This window comes from Thunnus thynnus, chromosome 3 (assembly GCF_963924715.1).
Source record: "Thunnus thynnus chromosome 3, fThuThy2.1, whole genome shotgun sequence".
Classification (NCBI taxonomy): Eukaryota; Metazoa; Chordata; class Actinopteri; order Scombriformes; family Scombridae; genus Thunnus; species Thunnus thynnus.
The window spans coordinates 20,140,799-20,163,998 of NC_089519.1; the positions used below are offsets into that span (position 1 = coordinate 20,140,799).

At 42.4% G+C, this 23,200-nt stretch overlaps 1 protein-coding gene across 3 annotated transcripts; it reads left to right on the forward strand.

Moving 5' to 3' along the window:
* The first annotated feature begins 1,392 nt into the window (after nt 1-1,392).
* On the forward strand, nt 1,393-22,577 carry si:dkey-117m1.4 (uncharacterized). 3 transcript variants are annotated; one of them, XM_067584674.1, is made up of 9 exons: nt 1,393-1,564; nt 9,758-9,852; nt 10,237-10,318; nt 11,405-11,774; nt 14,633-14,707; nt 15,716-16,860; nt 17,617-18,446; nt 18,724-18,978; nt 20,598-22,577. In XM_067584674.1, exons 1-9 carry the CDS (start codon nt 1,470-1,472, stop codon nt 20,849-20,851), a joined length of 3,201 nt encoding a protein of 1,066 aa, XP_067440775.1. In that variant the 5' UTR covers nt 1,393-1,469; the 3' UTR covers nt 20,852-22,577. The 3 variants fall into 3 exon arrangements, with proteins under 3 accessions (XP_067440775.1, XP_067440777.1, XP_067440776.1); XM_067584676.1 differs by having other exon boundaries at nt 18,724-18,963; XM_067584675.1 differs by having other exon boundaries at nt 11,408-11,774.
* Nucleotides 22,578-23,200: the final 623 nt, after the last annotated feature.

Genomic DNA, 23,200 nt, shown 5'->3' on the forward strand with positions numbered 1-23,200 from the left:
TCTGACAGGGCAGCCTCTGTACTCGCCTGTGGTGGGATGTAGACCACTGTGATAATAAATTCCCTTTGGAGAAAGTGCGGTCTGCATTTGATTGATAATAACTACCACTGTCACACCAGTCCTTATTCGCCATAAAGCACATGCTTGCTCCTCTTTTCTTGCCAGAGTCCTCTGTTCTGTCACTAGAGTCACCTGGTTGAATGGCGCTGTCCAGTATTCCAGGATTTAGCCAGGTTTAGGTGAAACAAAGGACATTACAGTTCCTGATATACTGTTGGAAACTGATATGGGCACGGAGGTCATCCAGTTTATTATGCAACACTCCATGTGGCCAGGATTGCAGCTGGTTATTAATCCCTCCACATTTACCTCGGTGTTTCCTCTGATGTTGAGATGGACGAAGAGATGGTCTTCCTTGTCTGTGTGGTCGGGATCGTAGCTGGTGTTTATCCTGTCCACCTTTTCCTCGATGTTTACTCTGATGTTTACTTTTGAAAACCTTGACTGGCCAGGTAGCAGAGTTGGCAGGAGGAGAGTTTACAAAGTGGTGAGTTGACCATTTCCCTGTCTGGATGAGTGACTTGTAGTCAAATGTTATCATTGTCATATATTATTAATTATTATTTAGGGTAATACTATTCAGGTTATATTGATCACATTATTGATTCTGGCAAAAATGGGAGTTTAATGCATCCTAATGTTAATTAGGAGAAATATGCAAGAGCAGTTTGTCTAAATTTGCCAATAGTACCAATATATACAACTTGAATGTTGAAAACTGGTATACTTCATTTGCATTTTCGTCCAATCAATTAGGACATTTATTAAGTATAGGGCTTAGAAGAAACAACATAAGAAACAGTCTACACTCTGTAACAAACCATGATTTGGTACCCAAATCACCCGATTTGTTGATAGGGGAGTAAATGTGTTAACCTGTTGATAAAATGACAACGCACAGTGCGTGTGGGTTTGTAAACGGAACTAGAAAATGTTTCCCAGTTTACCTTAGTGTTTTTCTGCTTGGAACACAAACTTCACCTCAATGTTTAGGTCCTCACTTTTTTATTTTCATAATTTCTTCTTTCAGTGAGCGAGCTAATCACTCTTCTTAGGAACGGTCTACTTTTTTCATCTGCTTGGTGAGCGCGTCCATTCCTCCGCAGGGGTGTCCGTCACCATCCTATTTATTAAAAGTGACACACAGCTTGATATTTATCCCCCACAATTAGCCCGTTTAAACTCGGTGTTTTAAAATCATACTTTCGCTCAGTCTTTGGCACACTGAGAATGACGCGATAGCCTACATTATAGACTATTTTGTGGCCTGCCGCGCGCCGCGCACCCCTCCGCTCCGCCGCGTTGGGAGCGGCTGGAATAACCTTGGTGTGAGCCAGTTGAGCGGCTGGAGAGGGGAGAGAGAGGCTGAACTGTGCGGCGGTGGAAGATCAGCGATCGCTGGCGTGAACATGGCGGAGACCGTACGCTCGCTCTTCGACTACCGGGAGACACACAGCCTGGACAGCGACGGAGAAGGCGTCAAACCGGCACCACCACTGCGGGGGTGAGGGAGTCAATTAACCATGACTTAATATAGAATAGTGAAAAACTGTTTCATGATAGTGTTTTCCTCCCCGATGACAGCGAGACTCGGGTGGGTGTGTGCGCGCATGTTATGTGTGAGGCTGTTTTTGATGGAGCTAAAGTTGTAAACAAACGTTACTCGTCAATTTTGTCAGTGAGTAAAAGACCAAATGAAAGAAATTGTGTGAGAAAGTCACTTGTTTGTCTCATGCTAGCTTGATTTTTTTTAAAAAAACCCTTAAATCCACCTTACAAAGCAGCTCCAAAGAGGTGTGTGCGCGCGTGCGCTAGTTTGCGTTTGTGTACATGTGCGCACGCGTGCGTGTGTCTGACACTGTATTCACCTATTGAATGTGACTGACAGGGTAAAGTAAATTCAGCATAGACACACTATTTCAACTACAAAAACATGCCATGCACCTTGAATGTGTTACTTTTTTCAGGTGAAAACGAAAACCTGGGGTTTAATAATAATATGTCGTGTCTTAAACTGTAAATAACAAAAGTTTTCAGGAGCATGTCTCACAATACAATTGTTCAATTTCACAAAGTTATAAAAATGTTGGCATAAATATACTGTCAGAGCTTTCCTGTGTGTTTGTCTCCCTCTCTCTCTCTGTAAGTGCGTGCTCGCGCCTGTGTGTAGTGTGCCCGCGCATGTGTGTGTGGTTGTGTGAGAGTGGGAGAGAAAGGCACACACACACACACACACACATACACACACATATACACATAGGGAGGGGGAGAGAGCATGAGAGAGAAAGGAGCAGCTCTGTGTGTGTGTGTGTGTGTATGTGTGTGTGTGTGTGAGGGAGAGAGGGGAGGGTGGTGTGTGTGAGGGGGGAGGGGAGGTGTGTGTGTGTGTGTGTGTGTGTGTGTGTGTGTGCTAGAGCAGAGGAAGGAGGAGGGAGGGTGTGTGTGAGGGATGGAAGGGGAGGGAGTGTGTGTGTGTGTGTGTGTGTGTGTATGTGTGTGTGTGTGTGTGTGTGTGAGAGAGGGATGGGAGGGGGAGAGAGTGTGTGCGTGACCGAGACAGACACTATGAGTGTGTGTGTGTGAGAGAGAGATGGGGAATGGGAGGGGGAGCACAGTGTGTAAGGAGTGTGTGACAAAGAGAACAGGAGTGTGTGTGTCTGTGTGTGTGTGTGTGTGTGTGTGTAGTATTGAGTGAGTGAGTGAGTGAGTGAATGAGTGAGTGAGTGTGAGTTTGTGTGTGGTTGGGAGAATAAGTAAGTGTATGTGTGTGTTGGGAAGACAGGAGTGTGTTTGAGAAAAAGGGAAATGTGTTTTTAAATGTGTTTTTCAGAGTGTGTGTGTGTGTTTGCATGCATGCATTCCTGTTATTGTGTTTGTGTGTGTGTGCGTGAGAGAGACAGATAGAGAGAGAGAGACACACAGTGAAAGAGAAGAAGAGAAACTAGAGTGTGTGTGTGTGTGTGTGTGTGTGTGTGTGTGTGTGTGTGTGTGTGTGGAAAAAGAGAGTGGGGAATAAAGGTGTGTTTACTGTGTGGCAGAAGAGAGAGACAGAGAGAGAAAGGATTGCGAGAGACTGTGAAGGACATGTGTGTGTGTGTACGTGAGAAGGAGCATATAAAAAGTGTATGTGTGTGTTGTGTGTTGTGTATGTGTGTGTGAGAGACAGAGATAGAGGGGAAGTGTGTTAGAGGCACAGGGAAGGGGAGGGGAGAGTGTGTTTGCGCATACGTGTGTGTTAGGAGAGTGGGGGAGGGAATGTGAGTGTTTGTTTGTGTGTGTGTGAGTGTGAGAGACAGCGAGAGAGAGAGAGAGAGAGAGAGAGAGAGTGAGAGAGAGGGATGGGAGGTGTGTGTTTGTGTGACCATGAAGGACTGTGTTTATGTGTAACCAAGGAGTGTGTTGGTTTCGGTGTGTTTTTGAGAAGGGATAATAATCAAATGTATGATTGGTAGAGAGAGAGAGAGATTTTGAAAAATTTCAAATGTGTGTGTGTGTGTTGTGTAAAAACTAAAGAAATATTTTTTGATGCTGCTATAGAAACAATGCAGAAAGTGGTGAAGGAAAGAGTGTGTGTCTGTCTTTAAGAAACTGAGAGATATGTGTGTGTGTGTGTGTGTTTGTGAGGAGCAGAGAAGAGGAGGTTGTGTGTGTGTGTGTGTGTTTGTGTGTGTGTGTGTGTGTAACAGTGTGTGTGTGTCTCAAAGAGGAGAGAGCAGCAGAAGATGGAGGGTGTGTGTTGCAGAGAGAGAGAGAAGGAGCACAGAGTGAGAGTGTGTATGTGTTTAAGAGAGTGAGAGAGAGGAAAAGAGTAGGGAGGGTGTGTGACAGGGTGTGTGTGTGTGTGTTTGTGTGTGTGTGTGTATGTGCGCATACACTTGCGTGTGTGCAAGCTTTTGAAACAGAAGGGGAGGGTGAGTGTGTGTGTGTGTGTGTGTGTGTGTGTGTGTGTGTGTGTGTGTGTGTGTCTTGGAAACTGAAAAAGAAGGTTTGGTAGCTAGTGCATATGCTGTGTGTGTGTGTGTGTGTCTTTTCTGTGTTTGTGTATTTGTTCTGGAAGGAGAGGTGTGTGTATGTCTGTCTGTGCATGTGTGTATGTGTGTGTGTGTTCTGCAGTCAGTAAGAAAGGGAGGGGTGTGTGTCAAGGGGGAGACAGACACAAGGTTTGTGTGTGTGTGTGTGTATGTGTTTGTGTGTGTGTGTGGCTCCTAGACAAGGGCAGTGTGTTTGTGTGTGTGTCATACAGAGGGAAGGAGAGAGTGTTTATGCATCTACTTTGTTTATGAAAGAGGAAAGGACAGTGTGTGTGTGTGTGTGTGTGTGTGTGTGTCGGTGTGTGTGTGTGTGTGTGTGCATGCTCAAAGGAAAAATATGTTTGTGTGTATGTGCACACTGTGTGTGGGTGGTATGGTATATGTGTGTGTGTGTGTATGTGTGTGTGTGTGGGGGGGGGGGGTTGTGTTTGTATCTGTTTTATTATTGAGGATTCTGTGTGTGTGTGAGAGAGAGAGAGAGAGAGAGAGAGAGAGAGAGAGCGTTCTGCATGAAGGACGGAGTGTACGTGAGGCTTATTGAGTGAGTTTGTGCAAGTGTGCCGTGTGTATGTGTGAGTGATTGTGTTTGTGTGTAATCCAAACGTATGTGGAGTGAGCACAGTAGAAACAGTTGCGTGACAAGAGGTTGCGTGTGTGTGTTTCACTCCGCAAGTACACGTAATATTTGTTTGTCTGTGGCTGAGGAAGAGTAATGTGTGTGTGATGGAACATGTGTGTGTGTGTGTGAGAGATACAGAGGAGGAGAGAATATATTGTAGCAGATATGCATGAGTCTGAAAATCTGTAATGTGCAGATTGTATGTGTGCGTGCTTGCCTTTTGTGTGTGTGAGAGAGGAAAAAAGTGTGTGTGTGTCAGAGATGGAACATGAGACTGTGGGTTTGGTTATTTGAGAGAGAGAGAGAGAGAGAAACTGAGTGCTGGAGAGAGAGAGAGAGAGAGAGAGAGAGAGAGAGAGAGAGAGAGAGAGAGAGAGAGAGTGTGTGTGTGTTTGAGTGAGCTTTCCTATGTGTGTGTGCGCATGTGAGCTTTAGAGAGGGGTGGGGGGGGTGGGGTGTGTGTGTGCGTGCATGTGAGCTTGGCTAGAGAGAGGATATTTGTGTGTACTTTGTGTGTGTACTTTGTGTGTGTGTGTGTGTGAGTGTGTTTGCGTGCCTGTAAGCCTGAGAGGGAGGGGTGTGCGTGTGTGAGCGCCTGTTTGCGTGCCTATGTGTACGAGTGTGTGGGTGTGTGTGTTTGTGCATGCATGTGGGCCAGAGAGGGGGAGGGGTGTGTGTGTGTGTGTGTGTGTGTGTGTGTGTGTGTGTGTGTGTGTGTGTGTGTGTTTGTGTGTGTTTGTGTGTGCACATGTGGACTCTATGAGCTGTGTGTGTCTGTATGTGTGCTCACGCATATGTGGGTCTTGAGTATGGACTTGTTTGTGTATTTGTGCATGCATGTGGGTTGGAGGGGGGGGTTGTCTGTGTGTGTGTGTGTGTGTGTGTGTGTGTTTGTGTGTGTGTGTGTGTGTGTGTGTTTTAGTTGGAGTGAAGAAGGGAGAGAAATGTGCAGGGAAAGAAGAATGAGAGAATCGATCGAGAGGGTGAGACAGAATGAGACAGGAATGGAGGGAGAGATTCAGGGGGTCAGCTCACTGATGGAGGGGAGGTGAGACAGATTTGGTAGGCAAGAAAGTTCCCAGAAACTCATTGAACCAGAACTGAATACAGAGACGCACACTCAGAAGACCCAAAATAATCCAGCAAAATATAAACTCTGAAGGAAACGGGGGTTTTTCTGGGAAAAGCCGGTGACCTGTCAGGATCAAGTGTAGCTCAGGACTGTTAGCTAAGCCTGTCTGTGTGAGCGTGTATGTTAGCGTGAACAACTGGTGCAGCGTTTGTGGTACAAGTCTGACTTTGTAATATTGTTTTTCTACAGGCTTTTTGGAGTAGAGCTGCGCAAAAAAATCAATAATTTTTGGCGTGTCACTGGAATTGTATTGTGATGATGTGACCACGTAATATTAACACATCTGTGTTGTTGTTTTGTGCTTTTAACCAGAGGTAAACACAGTTTGGTTCTGCTGAGCACTTCTCACATGTATGGTCTGGAAATGACAGTAAAGTTTACATTATGGTTTTTGTTTTTACAAAATAATTGTAGTTCAAGGTCCACTTACTAGCTTTTTTCTGGAGCTTTCAACTTCATCTCATGGTTGTTATTAGCAGATAAAGTTTGCTCACTTGTCAAGTTTTCATGATGCATTTACCGTCAAAAGTTTGGACACATTTTCTCATTGAAGTGAATGGGAAGGTTTGTCCAAACTTTTGACTGGTACTGTATGTAGGGTGTGGTTGAAAGCTCCAGAAAAAAGCTGTCAAGTGGACCTTGAGTTTAGATTTTTTTTTATCAAGCTGTTTCCAAGGTCAAGAATGAACTTTTCAACCAGTGTGATTATCTTATATGTAAAGTTGCAAAAATCAGAAAAAAATATTCTGCTGTAATATTTAGAGCCTGACTGATTTATCAGTCGACCAATAAAATTGGCCGATATTGGCCATATATCACAGATATATCGGTATTGATGTACATGTTGTCCAATACATGCTGATATGAAAACTTTTTTTTACACAACATAAAGTAGAAAACGATCTCTGTGGTCATTTAGATATTGTTCTTTGCATTATTTTTCTATTTATAGTTATTTATAATTATTAAATTCCCAGTGAAGTTTACAGTTTCAGTGCACTGATGTCATTTTGGACAATAAAGACTATTGGTAAACTGTAAAATATCCTGCCTCCATTACATATCCTTGTCACAAGTGTTTGATAACCACATTTGAGGGATCATTGCAAAAAAATGTGTTCATATATACTATATATAAAGAATATCGTCCAATATATTGATATCTGAATTTTTTTACTCCCTAATATCAGTATCGGTCGGGCTCTGGTATTATTTATTTTAAGCATAGCCTTACTTTTGAGTGTACACATGTTAAACGGAGCTCATTTTGCAACATAAACAAGCATCATATACGTCAGAGACACAGCAGTGTGTTGTGACATCACCAGTGCATGTTGCTGAGGGATGCTGGTGACCACAGATGATCTTATCGGTGTGTTATCGTGACGGATACCATTATGTGGTCATGTGTGATTTTCTGTTTCTGTGTTATGATAAGTTAAATACCACAAGACAGTGTAGTGGTGTGAAGGAAACTCTGCAATTGATTGAGGAAGCTGTTGCAACATCTATTACAAATACAGTATATGTTACAGCACTGATTCTGAGGTGAAGGGAAAGATTTTTCAGATTTTGAAGGAAACCGTTTTTGTCTTTGTCATATTTATACTTCCTCAATCCTGTCATATTATATAAGTAGATCTTTTCTCATGCTTCATTTAAAATGCTTTCTCATGATTTCTTGGTAATTATCTTGTTTGATTTTTGATTCAATTTTCCAAGCTGAGATTTGTGTGGTCGGTTGTTGCAAAGGAAAGCTTCTCAAGAGGAAAAAAAAAAAAAAAATCTGTACATTTGTGAGCACAAATGCAGACGCACACTCCTCTTGCACACTCTCTTAAACACACACACAGAAACACAGACGCACACAGACACACACAGACACAGACATGCGCGCACAGTATCACGAGTCCAGATGGGAATGGAGTGGATCAATACAAAGACAGTGGGTCTGGTTGATATCTCTGCTGAATGAGTATCTCTCTCTGTGTTCTGTCTCTGTCTGTCTTTTCTCTCTTTTGCTCCCTTTTTCTATTTTTCTCCCTCTGTCTGTTTTCAGCTGCTTCAGTTTTTTTCTGTCCTTTCCCTTTTTTTTTCTTCTTTCCTTTCTTCCTCTCCTCTGTGTTTTTCCCTTTCTCCTCTCTCGTATGCACGCACACACACACACACACACACTAACACAGACAGTAATGAACACTTCAAAATCCAAAGCACGATCTTCCTATGGCCTAGTTTTAAAAGCCTCCAATGTCATGCAAGTAAAAAATAGAGTGACAGAGAGAGGCACACACTCACAGGAAAACAATATATTGAGATCTGTGTTAACTGAACTAGTCGAGAAATCGGCAGAGGAAAGAATCAGTCTGGCTTTTCAAAGCACGGAGGTTTTGGCATGGATTTAGTCTGAAGAAGATAATCTCGCTTGGCCATTCTGGGCTCACACAGGTGGCTCCGTTTGAGCTCTCTGGGGTAAAGGCACACTCCTTAGTGGTGATCCAGGGGTCAGAGCACTCAAGTGTAAACACTAACTAGATCGCAGAATCTTACTGTGGTTAGTGTGGTCATTATTATATAAGACTACTGCTTATATAATCATTCACTTTGTTGATTTGTCTCAAAACTGTAAAAAAAAAAAAACATTTGGAGTTTGTTAATTTGTTAAAAACTGATGAGTCGCAGGGTGTTTGTTGCTTTTTGTCCTTTTCATGGGATGTTTATATCCAATAATGAAACATTACATACTGGCAAATTATAAGTCAGTTTGTGTGGCATTTGTTTTCATTAAACTCTTTCTTTAAGTTTAATATACTTTACATCCCATAATCATTTCATAATGTGATTTAAAGAAACAGGCTGACAAGTTTCCCTGTTCATTGGTTCTTAATTTAAATATGTAGAGCTACTTAAATACTTTTTTGGACACCGCCTGAAATGTGTCTGTGACATCAATTATTGAAAACAATCAAATACCAAAAGTTGACACCAAATGTCTGGTGTGTAATATATATTCATTACTTATTCTTTAAATCATAACTATGCCAAGTTTAGATTCTGTTTCATGTTGGCAGAGTTCATGCACGCTTGCTTGTGTTTAGAAAACGTTTAAGAATGAGAGAAGTTTTGTTTCTTTTCTTAAATGTTAAAAAAGGTTTTGTAGAAAAACATGAGTATTGTCCACTTGGTTCGTTTTGCTATCAGTAGCAAAACTCAGGTAGTGAACTGGTAATATAGAAAAAATTCAAATGATACTCAACTATAGTTGTAGGTTGTTTTGTTTTTGTTGACGATTTTACTTGTTTTGGGTTTTTTTTCTACCACTTTAGGCTGCGTACACAGGTGCTCTGAGATTGAAAAAATGAAATAGTTGCTTCATTTTTTTAGGGTTAAGGGTCAGGAATGCACAAGAAAGATTTAAAGGCTACCATGAATCATCTATGGTGGTCCAGAGGGGACAGTAGTCACATTCTCATATGAATATTTGACTTTTGTTTTTTTTTTTTTAAAAATTAGAGGTTACTCTTAATTACTGGAGGAAACTCTTGTTACTAAATTAATATTTCTCAGGAATTACTTTACATGAATATTCAATTGTGCTTTTGCCCTGAGCTCAGTGTAATTTCTGAACTTGCTGTGTGGTGAAGAAGTCTCAATATCAGGATGTGTTTCATGCTCCAGTCTCACACATTTAAGAGTAGCAGTTAAAATAATCATTGTCTATTTGCTGTGTCTGTCTCACTGTGTTTTTTTTTTTGGTATTTTGTGTGCTTGTATGGAAGGGCAAAACGTAGTTTGTATTGATCCATTAGGTGGCCATCAGCTTATTGATTACTCTTTGACCTGATTGATGTGAAGTTTGGCCAGTAGGCCGATTGATTAAATGATAATTGCGTGTGTGTCTGTGTGTATTCTCTCCAGGCGCGGCTGTGGAAGGAAAAGGAAAGGGACACCCGTGAAAGTCTTTGTTACACACACTGAGGAGGAGAACGTGCCTGAACACAGCTTCAACCCAGGTGTGTATGTGTGTGTGTGTGTGTGTGTTTTATCTGCATGCCATATTCTTAGTGCCATCAACTGTGTGTGTGCGCTGTGTGTGGTGTGTGCATGTGCATCTGTCTGTGTGTCTGTGTGATCGGTGTGGGGGTGGAGCGTGTGCAAGTGAGTGTGACCTACTTTTGTGCATGTGTGCATGTATATATATATTTATATATTTATATATATATATATATGTGTGTGTGTGTGTGTGTGCTTGCCCATGTATGTGCTGCGATGTGCACCTGTGTATGTGCTCTAGGAGAAAGGGGCGATGACCTTCGTGTGTGTGTGTGTGTGCATATGTATGTGTGTCTGCATACTTGCATGTAATCCTTTTATACTGACTGTTGTTGTGCTCTCAGGTGATCGTAAGGAAGCAGCAGAGAATAAACGGCCCACACTGGACGGGCCTTTCTACAACACAGAGCCTGCTCCTCACAACTGGTAAGTGTAAATTTGTGTCGTTAAATTAATTGATGTTAGTAGGTTTTTTTTTTGCTGTTATCTTAATATAATAAATATGTCTTCTACATGTGTACATGAATAAAAATGGTTAAACAGTCCCCGCAGGCTGGTACTTTTGCTCAGCCTTTAGATTTAGAAAATAATGAATGGTTGCTGATCTTAACTCTGCACTTGAGGACAGCTTTGTGTGAGAGCAGCTTCTCTGAATCCTTGTCCTCAGGACTCACACAGCCCTGTTGTTTTTCATTTGAGCCATATAATCAGGCTGATTTATACCTGAAATGTCAGAAGAATGCAGTTGACTAACCGGTAGGATAGAAAATCACCAGCACACATAGGACGATGATTGAGAATCACTGCCCTGAAGCGCTGGCATGAGCTTGTATGTGTGGATTTTTAGTGTTTGCTTCGTACTCATTCAGCTGCTGTGGATCCCCACAGCAAAACACAGGACCCTGTGGCTAGAAGAATGTAAATACAATGAGAAAACATTATTATTACAATTCTATCACAACTGTTCATGTATGATTGAAAAATACCAGTTAGAGCACACACGGCTAAATCATGGACTGGATGCAGGATCAAAGCTGGATTTTAGAACATGTGACCCTTCTACAGATGTTCTCACAGAGAAATGGATTCATTAGAACAGGAAAATACTGCAATTAATGATTGTTGTCATCATTGTTTAATTTGGCAATGATTTTTCTTGATAACTGATAAATAGTTTTACTTGATAAAATGACAAAAGAATTGAAAAAATCTGTCACAATTTTCCCAGAGCCCAAGATGAAGCACCACCAACAGTACAAAACCCTCAAATTAATATATGTTTGGCATTTTTGCTTGATAAATGACAATCAATTATAGAAAGTACTGTTGATTTAATTGACTGTTTCAATATTGAAAAATACACAATAGAGCGACAGCATATCTTTTCAGTCCAACCAAGAAAAAAAAATTAATGGCATGGGAACAGAACAGAAATATACCTACAGCACATGTTTTCTGATGAAGGTAGTGAATTGTACTTCCATTCCCCCCCCCTCCCCCCTCACCTCCCAGCAGTCTATCGGAGCAGGCTCACGACAAAGTCTCCAATGCATCCAAGACCAGCTCCTGCTCAGCCTCCACACCAGCTCCAGCTCCAGCTGCCTCCTCTGCCCCAACCCCAACACCAGTCCCGGCTCCTGCCCCGGCCACAGCGACTTCAGCTCAGGCCCCGTCTCTGACCCCTGCGTCCACAGCTCCGGCTGCCCCAACAGCCTCTGCTCCAGCCCCGACAGCCAGCTCCTTCCCTCCTTCCCCTAACTGTCGCATCAGAGAGGTCCACTGTGGCAGCCAGGTGCGACTGGTTGTAATCGCCATCCGAGACATCACCAAGGGAGAGGAGATCACTGTGGACTACAGCCTGACAGAGTGGGGAGAGAACCTGGTCAGTGCCTGCAAGAGCATGCAAAGACACATGTGTACACCACACAGTTTCTGTTAAGATAGTTATGATTACAATGACATTCATTCCCTCACCACTAACCCCCAAATCCCGTTAAACCAGCTATTTGATGATGTGCATTTAGTTTTTGATACTGCCAGTACAGCTACAGTGTAATTCAGTTGGAGAGAAGATGTTCAGCAAGAAACATTGAAATTTGGTGCTGAATTAAACAGCAAGGGCTTCATGCTGGACTCACCATTTCGCATTCATGCTCAGCTGTCATTCAGGGAGAAATTAGTTGTAACAGAGGAAAAGACATGAGTCTTTCCACCAACAGAAGCCTCAATAGACCAGGGGCCTCATTTATAAAACAGTGCATAGGATCCAAACCAAAAGTGTACGTGTGCACAAAAGCCGAAAATGGCGTGCACCAAAAAAAAAAAATCTGATTTATAAAACTGTGTGCACGCACAAATGCACATATATTATCCTTTTATACATCACAATCAACTTGAAAATGTGTGCACGTGGACGAACTTCATATCCCAACCCTTACACTCCCACAATTAACCTTAAATAGTCAATGCAGAAGCCCTCATGAATACTGATGTATATGTTGTTTGTGTGGAGAACGGCAACAGTAAAAGAAGAAAGTTTGAGAGGCTGACGGCTGCAGCAGCTGTTAATGCAGTCGGTGCAACAAACAAAACAATTCCTGAAATTAAACAAAGTGGTCAGACATGGAGGTGCCAAGAGGCACATTGCTGCACATTGTCAGTGTGTGGACTAGTGGAGGCTCAGGGACGCCGAACCTCACCGCTTGGTATTTTGTTAAGCATCTGCTGCATATAGACACATGGCCGATGAGACCACACACTCAATATCTAAAACACAATAAACACTATTCATTTATAATTAGTCCAAAATCCAGCATACAGGTGTTTCTCTAATTTACACAGTCCATATATGAGTGCAGGTGGTGAAAATGTGCTGGGTGAGGTGACAGGAGAAGGCAGAGTGTGCCACCGTGGTGTCTTCAGCAACAGCCTTGTGTTCACTGCAGCGATTTTACAAACAAAAAATATATGAAAACTAAAATCAAACTTGGTGATATATGCACAGCATTAGAAGATATTATTTTAAATCTGTTAGCACTCTGTTCTGTAATGCTTTAAAGCTATTTGATATAATCTTGGATTTCTACTACCGATGATGATATTTTCATCAGTTAGTTAACATGGTTGAGGTGAAAAGGAATCAGTATATTCACACTTAATATTGGGGAAAAGTATGCCAGACTTTCCAGAATCCCTCCACATCCTGGCATCATCCTGGCATTACAGCAGCTGCGGTGCTGCTCCACAACTGACCACAAGTGTAAGTAGCATACGGTCCAACTCTCTCCTCTGCCCTCCGGGGGTGAGGATGGTGAAATGCGCTGATGAAATATTAAGCAGAATTTGATGTGATATTTGAGTTGGCTTATATCTTTTTAAAGTTGAAAGGTGCTTATGGAAAAGTTATGGCTCATTAGCACATGTAGAAGTAACACTACTGGCTTGAAAGTTTATAATAAAGTGGATCTATAATTAACATTTGATATGAAATGAAATTAAATGTGTGAGAGAGGAATCATTATACAATCTGGCTTCAATTCACCACCTCACCATCTGTGTCGCTAATATCCCCTGTCTCGAAAATGTTTGTACGCGTGGATCAGTGTTTCCATACAGGTGTGCACATTCTCCCGTCAAGTTTGCTTTTATAAATCCCAACGTTTTCATGGGAAGTGGCGTACGCCTCTTTCAGGCCCCATTTTGTGCAAATACAACAAGTAAAAATGAGGCCCCAGAACACTATGCAGCCACAGGACATAATGTTTTGATTGGGTGGAGCCACTCATACTTGTTCCTCTTAGTAGTTTTTATTTTCAACTGCCTAACCATAATCTCCAAACTTAATTTCTAATCCAAAACCAACCATTTCACTAGATTAAGGCACAGAATTTTACTTGTACACTTGGTCCTCACAAGTATATATATATACACTCATACATTGTGCATATCTCTGTTGACTTCAGAGAGGCAACCATATGTGTATTTACACACTGTTGAGCAGCTTCTCACACACACACACACACACACACACACACACACACACATACATACATACATACATACAGTCTGTCACGCACACACACGCACACAGATGTAGAGATTCACACATGTACACATTCTTTCTACATACACACACACACAAAGCTAAGCAAGGCATGGGGTTACCATGGTGATGGCTGAGCTCCAGTTTTCTCTCTACCTATAGTGCTTTAGCAACAGTAACCATGGTTATTACATGACATCTGTTCCTTTAATGGATCTCATTAGATTGGATCAATTTACTCAACAAAATGATGATACCAGGATCCATTTAGGGAAATTAAATTGATGAAAACTGAGAAATTGACATCAGTGGTTCAACTGGGACCACGGATGCTCGCGGTTCTTTCAGAGCCAAATTTTAATGTCTTAAAATTTTCCAAGATAAAGTCTGAAGTACATCTTTCTTGGCTCCAAGAAAAGCAGTTTTTATTACTGGTTGATTTGTGCTGTACATAGTGATCCATTTGATTAACCTTGTTTATTGCTCACAAGAAGTTAACAGTGTTTGAAGGCATATTTCTGCTCACTCCCTTTGTTTGGCTTGTTAGTGAGGATTTGGAGTCTTAATCAACCTCAGTGCCAGCGACCAACTGTGGAGGGGTGTCCTCCTTTCTGAATGACAGCTGAGGCTGATTGTGATGGCAAACGTTAATGAGCAGTGTGCCGGCTGTTTTAATGTGACTGCTCTGTGTTTTACAGGGTTTCCGTGGTACTGTATCTCCAGCGCAACACGAGTGTAACTCTGACACTGAGAATAACAGCAGTATCAAAAAGGTAAAAGACAAATGCCACCTGTTTCCTAAAAGCACACAGTTACACCGACAAAACATCAATTTAAAGTGTGCAGTTCTGTTGTTACTACACATTGTCCACCAATTGCCAAATTTAACACCCAGGTTACTTTTTACTGTAACTTATGTTCCTTAATGACATCTTCTAAGTAGCAACTAGTTACTTTAGTAATTTAACCTTTATAAATAATTGTCTTTAATAAGCATAAAAAACTAAGCACGTCTTTTGATCAATTCTTTAATTAAATGCGATATTGAGTTGTACATATATTGTGTTAATATTTAAGAAAAAAAAATTCTTACACCTTGTAATACTGGCAAAAAATCCACTGTAAGAGGGCCTTTAATTTCAAATCACAATACGTACAGTATTTTGCATAAATATTTACTAGGGGGTGCTTTTCCTAAAAATGTTGCTGCCTAACATCTCTGTACATTAGAAACAGAACATGATGAACAAATGTTGATGTGGCACTGCTGTGCCTGCAAGATGCCACCTGTCTGGATGTGGGTGGACATCACTTATGTTGGAAGCAACATCATTATCATCAGGTCCTCTTCTCCCTGCTCTAGATAATTGTTTTATTATGTGTTGTAATGTCATAAGACCAGTGGTTTACAGTGAATAAGCAGTGTGCTAGTGACCACTGTTTTAAGAAAAGCACATCTTGGCAGCTAGAAGGTTTTTCTCTCCAGATTCTGAGCCTCAGGGTCATTTTTGCAGAATTATCACAAACTTAGCTGCAACAAACCATATACAGGAAAGCAAAGTAATGAAGTGCAACTTTGAGAAAGGAACAGAAAAGCCAATATATATAAAAAAGTAATTTATTAAGTTTTTGTGCCAAAGTTAAGTGCCAAACCTTCAACACAACTTAAACCTACACACTATTGTTTTGTAATCATTGTGATAAGACTGCAAAAAAATGTCTTTGGGACAGCAGGTGACATGATCTCTTTTCCCCTCTCTGTCACTGTCTCTATCTTCCAGGAGGACGAGCCCCTCTCTCTCACAACCCAGCAGCAGCGGCAACAACAGCAGCAACAGCATCAGGAGTACGTCACCCCCTCATGGTCTCTCTCCCCCTCCTCCTCCCCCATCTCCCACTCTGATGCCAGTGACTCAGACGCAGGGGATGAGGACAACTCCAGCCCCCGGGGACGCGCACCACGTCGGCGCAAGAAACGGCGCGGCACTCCTTCAAAGAAAAAGACCCCCCATCGGACCCCACCCGGGCGTCAGCCACCACTCTCCTCCGGCAGTGTTCCTCATCACAACCGTCCACTTCCCTCATCCCACCCTTCACCACAGTCGTCTCCTCCCTGCTCGCCTTCCTCCTCTTCTTCAGCTAAGCCTGTGTTCAAAACTCCAGCTCCGCTGGGCCCCAACAGCACAAGCAACGTCAACACAAATGTCCCCAGAGGAGGAGTGTCCATAGACTCCATGCGCCAAACCTGCGAGTACTGTGGACGTCACTTCCGCTCCTTGGGCCGCCATTTAGACAAACATCATGCCCACCAACCAGACGTGTGCTCCGCCCTAGTGGAGCGCTACACACAGATGCCCCGCCTGCATGCACAGAGCACAAACTCCGCTGCAGTTCACACTCAGCAGCATTCAAAGTCGTCACAGGCTGCGACACAGAGCCGCAGCTCAGAACTTCCACAGAGTGGTGTCCAGGACCTCTCCATGTCTCCACCTACTCTCACAGCGGCCAACCAATCCCCTGCCTCCTCTGGAAGAAACTCCACCCCACCTGTGCTGACTCCTCCGCGAGGACAGAACGCAGTGCCAGTGTCTGTCTTAAAGAGGAGCCCACCCCCTGTGGCTGTGCCCCCGTCCAGGAAGGGGGGAGTGAGGAGGCTAAAGAAAGACAGACAGGAGGAAGAGGATGAGGAGGATGAAGATGAAGAAGATGTAGAGGTAGTGGAGGTAAAGAGGCCCAAAGAAGAGGAGGATGTAGAGGTGGTGTGCCCTCAGTCCTTCAGCAGCAAGTCGGCCAAAGAGATGGACCCACCAAAAGAAGAGGAAGATGAGGAGGATGAAGAGGAAGAGGAGGAGGAGGAGGAGGAGAATGGAGTGATGGAGGTGGAAGATGAAAGTGGGACAGAGGATAAGGAAAAGGACCTGCTGAGGTAAATTGATGTTGTCTTATCTTGCTCTGTGAGCAAATTTGTAAGATTGTGTCTGAACCTCTGCAGGTATTCTTGGCACAAATTTGTTCCCTCCAATTACTCAGTTTGTTCTCTTGATTGCAATTAACAGTTACTCCATAAAATGTTTAAGGATTCCAAAGATAACAGAACATTGTGCTCACAGTCAAAAGCAAAAGCACTGTATATTCATGTTTGTCAGGCCAGATTCTTTACTACCTTACAACTTTATTTTTCAAAGTTGACCGACACACTGCTGAAAAACACCCAGCAAGTAGCATCAAATGTTGATGGGACGATGACAAACGGAATGTATACATAACTTAACACTTTTTATTTAAAGAGAAGAAACTCTGTAGTTTATCTCTCTGTCAAAATACAGGTACTAGCCAGATAACAATCTCTCCCTCCCTAACTGACTGTACCAGCCACAACAACCTGTAATTTCAGTTTTGCTGACATAATGAGCATTATTAGCTTTTAGAAATGAATTAATACAAGGACACAATAAAAAAAAAGATAACCTGTGCTCACACTATATGAATTCAGAGATTAGTTACTAACTCAAAGGACCAGATTACTAATTTGTGCACACAAATCACATAATAGCTGGTATATTAAAAATGTGGTGCTTTTAGACTAAAGGGTATTGCAACAAACTACCCAAAAACTGAATCAGAAACTAATACTATTTAAATGAGTATTTGAACTAATATCTCACTTTCTCTCTTCTTCCAGTGGTTCAGGGCGTCACCACATGCTGCCCCTCCTCTCGTCCTTGTCCTCTCTGGTTCTGTACCTCCGTCGGCTGCAGCACTCAGCCTTCTTGTCCCTATCTCGGCAGCTACAGTCAGCTGAAGCCTGGCGCCTTCTCTGTCACTCCAGCCTGGCGCTCCTCATCCTGTACAATCGACGACGTGAGTGTGAGGTCTCCAAGCTGTCCATCGCTGAATACCGAGCTCGCATTACTCCCCAGTGCCCTGTGCCCGTCCCGCCTGGTGCCCCTCCGGCTCTCACCCCACTGGAGGCTTCCCTGTCCCCCTTTGAGCGCCTGGTGCTTCCCCACCTCCCTCGAGTAGGGGTCCAGGGTAAACGTGGACGCATCCAGCCCCTCATTCTCCCCCCACACTGCGAGCCCTGCCTGGAGCTCCTCCTGCAGACACGGCAAGATGTGGGAGTTGACCCCACAAACCCGTATGTCTTCGCCAGGCCCTACCACTCCCCTGCCACACCACTGCGAGGCACCGACCTCCTCCGCAGCTTGGCCCGCTCCAGCGGTACCCGCAACCCTCGAGCCCTGACACAGACCAGGGTTCGGCGCCAGGTAGCAATTCTGACCCAGTTGCTGCTTCTTGGAGAGGGAGAGGAGCCCGGGCAGCTGGGAGGCAGCGCTGTTGAGAGGCTGGAGCACTTCCTGGAGAGAGAATACCATGTGACGCAGAACTGTGCCGGAATTGGCCAAGACCCAGGCCTGATGGGCAGAGTGGGCCGGGTTGTGCTGTGTGGAGAGAGAGACGGAGTGCTGTTCAGAGGAATGAGCCTGAACCACATCTGCTTGGAACTGGATGGTGAGATGGATGGATGGCTGAACTAATGAGTGCGACTGGTGACTTGTTCTGTTGTCCAAGTCAAGCTGTTTCATCCCTCCCTTTATGGTGCCGGACATACCCTGGCTGGAAAAGGATTACCAGCATCCTTCCAGTTTATGTGGATGTCTGTGTGTGAATGGGAAGTGTTGGAAATGGGAACATATAGACTAGTGAGACATTAGACTAATAAAGTTCTTCTTTTTTCTTTCCTCCCTCCTGTCTTCCTGCAACCTTTCCTTTCCCTCCTCCTCTCCAGTTATGTCAGGAAACTCTGCAGACTCGTACTCAGAGGGAGAGTCCGAAGGTGAACAGATGAAGGAGAAGCCCGAGACGCCCACCCCCGCTCCCGCCCCGACACCGACACCAACACCCACCCTGCTGTATGTCAGGAAGGGCAAGAACAACGGGCGTGTGGGACGACCCAAGAAGCTCAAGAACACCCAGCCACCCCCTCCGCCGCCCCCACCTCCACTTGTCAACCGCAAGAGAGGCTCAGGTCAGCCCAAATCAGGTTTGTTTGGGTTTCAAGTGAAAGTGAACGTAAACAGTTAAATTAAAAGCAGAGAAGTAAAAAAAAAAAGAGGAAAATTGTGCAGGAAAGAATAAAAAACTGTTGCAATAAAACCTAACAAACAAAAGTCAAGATAATGAAGCAACTAAATAACAAATAATAGAGTAATAAAAAAATCAATGAATACAAGAGCAAATCACAAATTATTATGTGAAATGTGAAAAAAAAACAAGAAAACCAGAAGAGAAAAAACATTATAGCATAGACTGTTCAAGCTGTTTGGATCACCAGACAGGCTCTGAGTCAGTATTTGAAGATGAAGCTCAAGGTGTATCAGTGGGTTTTTATTTCAGCAGGAACGTTTCAAAGGTCAAATGAAAGAAAACACTGTTAAGAACACATTCAACAGAAATAAAATAATATTTGCAAGTACAGGATTCCCCATTGGAAAGTAACAAGTGATGTCTTGCAAGGTGCAAATGGTCAATATCTTACGTTAAAGTTGTGTAGAATCAGAGTCAGAGTGGAGGAATGCTTTATGTGGGGATCAGACTGATTTTAAATTATATAGTAAATGACATTTTTGATGAACTGATTTCAATGTCAAATTAATTGTAAATGTAAGTGAGGGACGTGTAATTGATTTTTTTCCTCAATGTTTGAGTTTTTAAATTTGTATGTGATTCACAATTTGTAGCATTTTTAGATTTAGAGACAATTTCCTTTACGTGTTTTACGTGTTTTGTCCTTAAGGGCCACCGTACATTTGAAAGCACCATTTGTGGCAAAACAATGTCAGTCTGTAATAAACTGGAATCTGAAACAGGGCTGCAACCAATTGTTGCTTTCATCATCCATTTAACTGCCAGTTAATTTCTCACTAAATCTATTAATCATTACAGCTATAAATGATGAATAAATGACATTATCCCAACGCCCAAGGTGATGTCTTTGAGTAACAGTCCAAACCTCAGAGGTATTCAATTTACTATCATAGAAGACTATTAAAACTCTGACATATTCACATTTAAACAGCGGAGGCCAGTGAGTTTTTTGCATTCTCACTTTGAAAATTACTTAACTGAATAAATTGTTGCCGATTAAACTAATTGTTTCAGCTCTAATCAGAAAAGCACAAAAACAAGTAGCTTTGAGTACTGTGGTTTACATTATCAAAAGTCATCCAGACTGTGTAGCAGACACACAGTATTGTCAAAGCAACAAAATAAAACAATTCTAATTATTATGGGAACAAAAAACAATGTGCAGAGTCTGTGTGTGGACTTTTTTGCCTTCATCCCCCTGATTGGTCAAACACCTGGTATCAAAAGGTTTTGACTGCCAGTGAAGACGTTTCTTTACATTAGTTACATTTTTACTGTTACTTTCACAGTTTTAAAGATGCAGATGATATTTATTTGAAAGGATAAAATGTCTGAGATGGTATGATGGAGCTTAAATTTGTGTTTTCCTAAAGGCTGGATTATAGTTCAGTGAGCATTCTTAAAATACAGATTTTTTGTTTCTTGTGAAAACAATGACGTTTGTGCAACTATGGTTGGTGAATTTGTTAATAAGCAGGAAAAAACTGACACCATTCCCTCCTCCTGTCTTCTCAGGAAAGCGTGGCGTCCTGAAGCGTCCCTGGTCAGAGGCGGAGCGCGCGGCAGTCGAGGAGCACCTGACCCAAAACATCACCGAGCTCCGTGTCCCCGCAAAGGCTGACTGTGAGCGCTGCCTGCAGCAGTGCCCCTTACTAGTCAGCAACCACCGTGACTGGCGAGCCATCAAGTTCTACTGCCACAACCGCATTCAGCTGCTGAAGAAAAACCAGCGGCGTGAAAGCGAGCCACAGCCCCTCACTGTCTGCTGAGAGGAGAAGCAGTCGGGGGGGCAGGGGGAAAGGAGGGTAGAGCCTAGTAGATGTCTGGTGTGGTGCAGCTGATCAGAGCAGATTCTCAAATGGTACCCTGCTGCCCAGGAAATGCACTAATTTTGAGAGGACGGTCCTAAATTTCACTCCACCATTCTGGTAGCGTGGTTTGTTTTCAACATCTAATTTGATGAGTGATGGCATTTTTATTTTTAGCCACACAAGAACATAAATTCAAGTCACTTTTTTTGCTGCTTTACTTTAAGGTCTTAAAATTACACTAGAGTCTTTATGGTGCTCCTGGTTTGAGGGTTACAGTGCGAGTCTTGTCGAAAGCAGTGCGCTTGGACGGGTGCCGTTTGAGACATGCCTTTGGGGACTTCAGAGACCACGACGCTGGCTGCAGCCTGTGTCGTGTTGTATATGGACTTTTTTTTTTTTTCTCCTTCCAAAACGGATACACTAGACTGAAATGTAAACAAGGGAGGCGAACGAGCCCTACAGTGTTGTTATATGAACGTCGTGAAGTAGCATTAGTGTTTTATGCACTTGGAGACGTTAATAGGACAAGTGGCCTGTGCTTGGGCCACACTTTTCTTAATAGTGGCTTTATAATTAGAGTAGGCCTATCTAACAGCTAACCTAGAAGAATAGCCAGATCTCTGTTGTAACAAGCTACTTCCTTCATGCAGCTGTGCAATTCTTACCTTGGTTTCATTATATGTAGATCCTTAATTTACAGGTAAGGTACTAGGTAATGAATCAGTTACTACTTTTGCGGTTAGTATTAAGTTTTTCTGTACTGAAATGGAACACATTACGATGAAGATGATTTTTTTCGACAAACTCCGCAGCGGGAGTTGTGGGTTTCATGTGAGAGACAATTAAATGGCGTCAGAATGTTGAGATGTTACTTTTGTATACCTAAGATGTTTAGTCAAACTACAAAGCCCAGAAACATTAGAACTGTTCTGAAACCTGTTGGACTTGTGTCCTCTTTCCCAAAAACAGGTACAGAAAATATGTCAGCAGCTACCATTTCCCCCCCCGAGGAACAGTATATTTATGTTTCTTATTGTTTGTTGTTGTTTTTTTTTTTTTTTGCCTGTTGCACATTTGTTATTCAAAGCAGTAAAAAGGTGCTATAGGCCAATAAGCTGGATATCACTTTATATGTGGAAAAGAGATTCCCGTCGGTGGTGTTAGAAGTCTCTTAAAAAGTGGGCATTTATCAGAGAAGTGATTGTTCTGTGTCGCCATGTTTGTTGCATTGTCTGTGTTGTCTTTTCCAACGGCTAGAGCTCCTCCTGTCCTTTCTGTCCTTTCTGTCCTTTCCCAGCCACACTACACAGTTTGCAGCTCAACCAGATTTTTGGTTTCTTTTCAGCGATGCTGGAAATCTGTGTCCATAGGACTAAAACCTCCATGAAACCTCAAGACAGATACTTGAAGTTAATTTAAACCTTTTGCAGAATCCTTATGTTCTTTCTTGCTCTAGCCTTGCCAGTTACACTGTACATAACAAATATATTATCATTATGCTAACTGGTCGTTTGTGCTAGACTATATGTAGCTTTTTTCCATTTCTGAGTTATTGCTATCTGTACATAAGCCTGTTTGTAAATACTCCTCAGAGAAACAAAGAAAAAACACAATGTATGACATGCCTTGGTTATTGTGTTATGTTTTTTCTTTTTTATAAGTCTTATAAAAATTTAAAGCTCTATGTTTGGTGTTGTGGTTATTTATTTCAATGCAACATTTTGCCAAAAAGTGAAATGATTCCTTCTGGTGAAAACATTGCAGCAATTTGTAAATTATTAGTTAAATATTTAGAATTTATGTTATCAGAAAATGTGTTGGAGATAATGGCCAGAGGCTCAGTTTTTACAACTGTGTCCACTGCATGTAATTCACTGTTAAACACACTAGATGGAAGTGTTGGTTCATTAACCATAAACTGTTCTCAGAAATAAGTAGAAGGACAAGTTCCGAGAAAACGATGTAGTTAATGAAGATGCCTGTCTCTCTCCTGGCTATAAAACTGTTAAGCAGGTGCATGTACTGACAGTATGACTCAACTATAGATATCTGAGAAAGCAGCACGAGGTAATTTCTTCATCCTTTTGTCTCTACTGTCTTCTGCTCATGCAACTCCTCGTCTCCAAAGTCAGTCAGGGACTCCTTGATTAACAGCAAGATCCTCTGTCGTCTGCAGCAATTAACAATCTCCATGTTGCTGTAGCAGTTTGTAATTCATTATTTAAATATTCAGAATTTATGTTATCAGAAAATGTGTTTGTGTTAAAGGTGACTGTCGCTGAGTGTGTTAATGATCAAACTGTAGTA